The 5,000-nt window shown below is 37.6% G+C and overlaps 1 protein-coding gene across 1 annotated transcript in view; it reads right to left on the bottom strand.

Annotated features, from left to right (window-relative positions):
- Positions 1–1,360, bottom strand: part of LOC147466461 (PAS domain-containing protein cky-1-like) — a gene marked incomplete at both ends in the record, with an annotated part of 4,496 nt that extends 3,136 nt beyond the window's left edge. The window contains one exon of the mRNA XM_086535452.1: positions 1,271–1,360. Within this exon, the coding sequence (XP_086391578.1) occupies positions 1,271–1,360 (90 nt within the window). The remainder of the gene's footprint in view (positions 1–1,270) is intronic.
- Positions 1,361–5,000: the final 3,640 nt, after the last annotated feature.

The following is a 5,000-nucleotide window of genomic DNA, read 5'->3' as shown; positions in this document are numbered from 1 at the left end:
CTCTCGTTCTTTCTCTCGGTCTTTCTCTCTATCTCTATCTCTATCTCTATCTCTTCTCTTTCTCTCTCTCTTTCTCTCTCTTCTCTTCTCTTCTCTTCTCTTCTCTTCTCTCTCTCTCTCTCTCTCTCTTCTCTTCTATCTCTCTCTCTTCTCTCTCGTCCCTTCTCTCTCTCTTTCTCTCTCTCTCTCTCTCTCTCTCTCTCTCTCTCTCTCTCTCTCTCTCTCTCTCTCTCTCTCTCTCTCTCTCTCTCTCTCTCTCTCTCTCTCTCTCTCTCTCTCTCTCTCTCTCTCTCTCTCTCTCTCTCTCTCTCTCTCTCTCTTTCTCTGTCTCTCTTCTCTCTCTCTCCCACTGTCTCCCTTTCTCTCCCTCTCTCTCTTTCTCTCTCTCTCTCTCAAGCTAAGAGAAACACATCATCATTATTTATACACTTAGCAATAAATCTGAAAGAATTCATCTAGAATAAACAGCAAGCGAATTAAATAAAACTTTAAACAAGCTCGCAGCTGTTTTCTTCTTCTTCTTCTCTTCTTCTCTTCTTCTCTTTTTTGTTTTTTCTTATCTATTCCATTTCATCATCCTCATGTGGTTTCTCTCAATCAACCGCGGGCGTATTAGTCCAGTCTTTCTCTGATCGTGATACGTCTGAAGAACCGCCTGAAATTAGCATGGCTGTGGCTCTGTGTCTAATCCTATTTGTGTTTTGATTACGTCAGCTGAGGGAAGTGTGGGAACTGAAAAGGATGTGTGTGTATATAACAACGGTTCTGGAATTTTAGTTATGTTTCTTTGGGAATTGTTTTGTTGTTAGGTGTGTGTGTGTACTTTGTTGGTTTTGTTGTTTTGTTTTTGTTTTTTGTTGTTGTTGTTTTTGTTGTTGTTGAGAATTTTATGTGGTGTGGTTTGAGTGATATGTTGATTGGGAATGAATATTGTTTTTTTTTTTCGTGGTAATGAACGAGGTCTTGAAATCAGTGATGGGAAAATTTGTTTTGTTGAAATTTCATGAAGGAGTTACGTAATATAAAGGAGTTTATCACGTACGGTCTGAAACTCCCACCGCGCGTAACGTAATTTGGGAGACAATAATTTATGCAATATGATGCAATACTAATAATGAGAACGGAATTAACACGTAAATAATCTAATTCAAGGACAGAAATAATAGTTAGATCTGAATTGCAGTAAATTTACCCTGAGTGTTTATTACTCATCAAGCAGTGACAGATGCGCGAATGACTTACACTCATTCTCACTCACTAACATACTCACCATAGAGTGGCCGAGATATTCAGCAGCGTTGTCGGAGATGTAGAGCAGCTTCCCTCCCTGAGTCAGCATCATGAGGAATCCACTGAGGGCCTGAGAGGGAGAGGCGAGTGGAGGAGTCAGTCAGTGCGGGGCGGAGGTGTGCAGCGTTTGAATTAATTGATACAGGTATGTACACACACACACACATATATATATATATATATATATATATATATTATATATATATATGCTACTATATATATATATAATATATATATATATATGTATATATATGTATATATATATATATTTATATATATATATTATATATATATACACACATATATATATATATATATAATATATATATATATATGTGTGTGTGTGTGTGTGTGTGTGTGTGTGTGTGTGTGTGTGTGCGTGTGTGTGTGTATGTGTGTGTGTGTGGTATGTGGACAATAAACATATAAACGAAAATAAACCTATAACCACTATAACCTCCCCCTTCTTCTTCCTGCCCCCACCCCGCCCCCCTTTCCCCCCTCCCCCCTATCTCGTTTCCCCAACCCTCCCCTTTTCCTTCCCTTCCCCAACCCTCCCCCCCTCCCCTCTCCCCCTAAGAGTTCCAACGCCCCTCCCCCTCTCCACCAATCGCAATTAGCCATCCCCCCCCCACCCCCCCTCACCCCACCCCCCAACCTCCCCCCCCCCCTACCACCACCCCCGAGATGCCTTCGTAATGGTGCCAACAAGGAAGGTGCTTGAAAATGACACCTCCGGCGCGTCCAATCATCGTAATCATCGCTAATCATCGCTAATCATTACAATCATCACTAATATGCAAATTACAGGGGGTGCGATGTCTCAGCCGATGACGGAACGCTCGCTGCGGTCGGCGCGGAAAGGTCTGGCGACGCCGCGACACGACCGATGCGCTTTTGTTCTCGGCGACCGCGAAAGAGGCCGAAAAAAAGGAAGGAAAAAAATGAAGAGTTTTAGAAATTCGTCGAGAGAAATCGTGTCTTTGGGGATGTTGTGGTTGAATGGTTGTTTGTTTGTTTGTTTGGATACTGTTTTTTTTTTTTTGGCTTATTCATTCATCCTCATCGTGATATTTCTTTCCCTAGCGTATTGGATAATCAATGTATTGTGGTATATGAATGTGTGAGTTTACATATAAGCATACATATATGTGTGTGTGTGTATAAATAAATAAATAAATAGATATGTATATATATATATATATATATATATATATATATATATATATATATATATATATATATACAGTATATGATATAATATATATATATATATATATATATAATATATATATATATATAATTATATATATATATATATATATATTTATATATATATATAGTCTCTTATCGAGTAATATATTATATATATATTTAAAAAATATATATATATATATATATATGTATATACATATGCACAGTTCTACCACTAGATAGACACACACACACATAATATATATATATATATAATATGATATATATATATTAGATATATATATATATATATATATATATATATATATATATACATATAAACTCTATATATATATATATATATATATAAGAGAGAGAGAGATGATGATAGAGGAGAGAGAGAGTAGTGAGAGAGTGTGGAGAGAGAGAGAGAGAGAGAGAGAGAGAGAGAGAGAGAGAGAGAGAGAGAGAGAGAGAGAGAGAGAGAGAGAGAGAGAGATTGAGAAAAAAAAGAAAGAGATAAAGAGAGGAAGAGAGAGAAAGAGGAAGAGAGATAAAGAAAGAGAGAAAGAGAAAGAAAAAGGAAGAAAGAAAGAAAGAAGATGAGACGAGAGAGGAAAGAAAGAGAAAAGAGGGAGAGGAGAGAGAGAAGCGATGTGTATATAGATACAAAGTACGCATACATCAATAGGCACGTTCACACACACACACACCCATATACATACACGTACGAAAGCATCACATGTACGCATTTACGCACGCCCATTACCCACCTCGACCGGAAGTGAAGGAATAATTCCCAAACATCAAATAGGTCTACGGATTTCATCTCCAGGTGACCTTTGACCTCTGACCTCTGACCTCTGACCTCTGACCTCTGACCTCTCGTCAAACACCACACTCTGATATCGTGTAATTGATAATTCCTCATTTCTGATAATCAAAGTGATAATGGGTGATAATGAGAGTCAGGTGATGATGATGATGATGATGATGATGATGGTGATGATGGTGGTGGTGGTGGTTATGGTGATGAAGGGAGACTGGAATGGGGATGATGGTGATGAGAGGAGGCTGGTATGGTGATGATGGTGGTGAGACAGGTGATGAACGTGATGAGAAGAGATGGTGATGGTGATGATGGTGCTTGTGTTGTTGTGTGGTGTCAGCTGTTATTTTTTGTGTCTTTGGCGATAAGACGTTTGGAAAGAAGTGACTTTGAAGCTTAATGAAGGAACAATGGAGAGGGTTAACAGGCCTACACTAGGGGGGGGGGGCCATTTTTTTTTTTTTTTTTTTTTTTACTTTTTTGAATTTTCATTTTGTGTTATTTCAATGTCTTTTTCTTTTTGTTTGTTTGTTTCTCTGAATAAATTACGTTCTCTCTCATCGTCGATGCCTTAGAACCGTTTTTTTTTTTTTTAACATATATATCTTTATATATGTTTTTTTTTTTTAGAATTTTATTGCGGCCGATTGTTTGTCTGAATTTCAAAAGATGAATGAACTTCTGTAGTTTTTGTTTGTTTGTTTTTTCCTAAGAGGAGTGTTGAAGATGGAGCCTTGTTACGCGCATGAAAATCTTTTTTTTGTTGAGATTGTTTGTTTCTTTCTTTCTTTTTGATATGTTGGACGTTACGTTTTCTTCTTGTAGGACGTCATATAAAATAAAACATAAGTTTCATTGCACACACAATATGAATTCCCAATCACGCAAAACACGTAGAAAATAAGAAAAAAAAAATCTCTAAATGTAAAGTTAAAAGTAAATCGATGCAAATAAACAAATAATTTTCGTGATGTTGTATGTTGTCCATTTTTAGGTCAACAACAATTACATTTAAACAATTCCATATTTCCAAAAAACAAAAAAGGAAAAAATGATACAATAAGGTTTCCACATATTTCTACTCAATCAAAGAAATAAAGACACTAACAACAAATGATAGATAAAAAATTAAATAAATAAATACAAAAAGAAATAAATAAACACTTTGACAAGTGGCATTGCACTCCCCCCCCCTGCCTGCCCCCCTAGCCGTCCCTCCCGGCCTCCCCCTCCTCCCTCAACGCTCACTCTGCCTCAACCCCTACTACCCACTACCCCACACAACCAACAAGTCCCACACCCCCCCCCCCCCCCCCCACCCGCTACCCCCTACCCCACCCTCTCTCCCGCCCTACCCCCCCCCCCAGCCTCCCCCCAGCCTACCCTCCCTCCTTTATGAAATGTTCTTGCCTTCACCTGTCCTGTCATGTGTCAAAGACCCTGACACGTGTCACTGGCTTCGGGTCATAGGCCTTTGATTTTGTTTTCGCCTTGACTTGTTTTCAGATTTTGAATATTCTATTATTGTTTGTTTGTTTGTTTGTTTTGTTTGTCTTAAATTTATTTCATTTTTTTCTTTTACTTATATTTCTACTATATTTTCTGTCGTGTTTTTTTTTTTTCTTCTTCTTCTTCTTTTTCTTTGCTTTATTATTCTATTTTTATTCCTATCTATTTATCTGTTCTG

Source organism: Penaeus japonicus, unplaced genomic scaffold (genome assembly GCF_977035675.1).
Source record: "Penaeus japonicus unplaced genomic scaffold, GWHDUDI00000001_assembly GWHDUDI00000674, whole genome shotgun sequence".
In the NCBI taxonomy this organism is placed as follows: Eukaryota; Metazoa; Arthropoda; class Malacostraca; order Decapoda; family Penaeidae; genus Penaeus; species Penaeus japonicus.
Note: the sequence above shows the minus strand (reverse complement) of the source record. Positions and strands in the feature narration are given on the sequence as shown.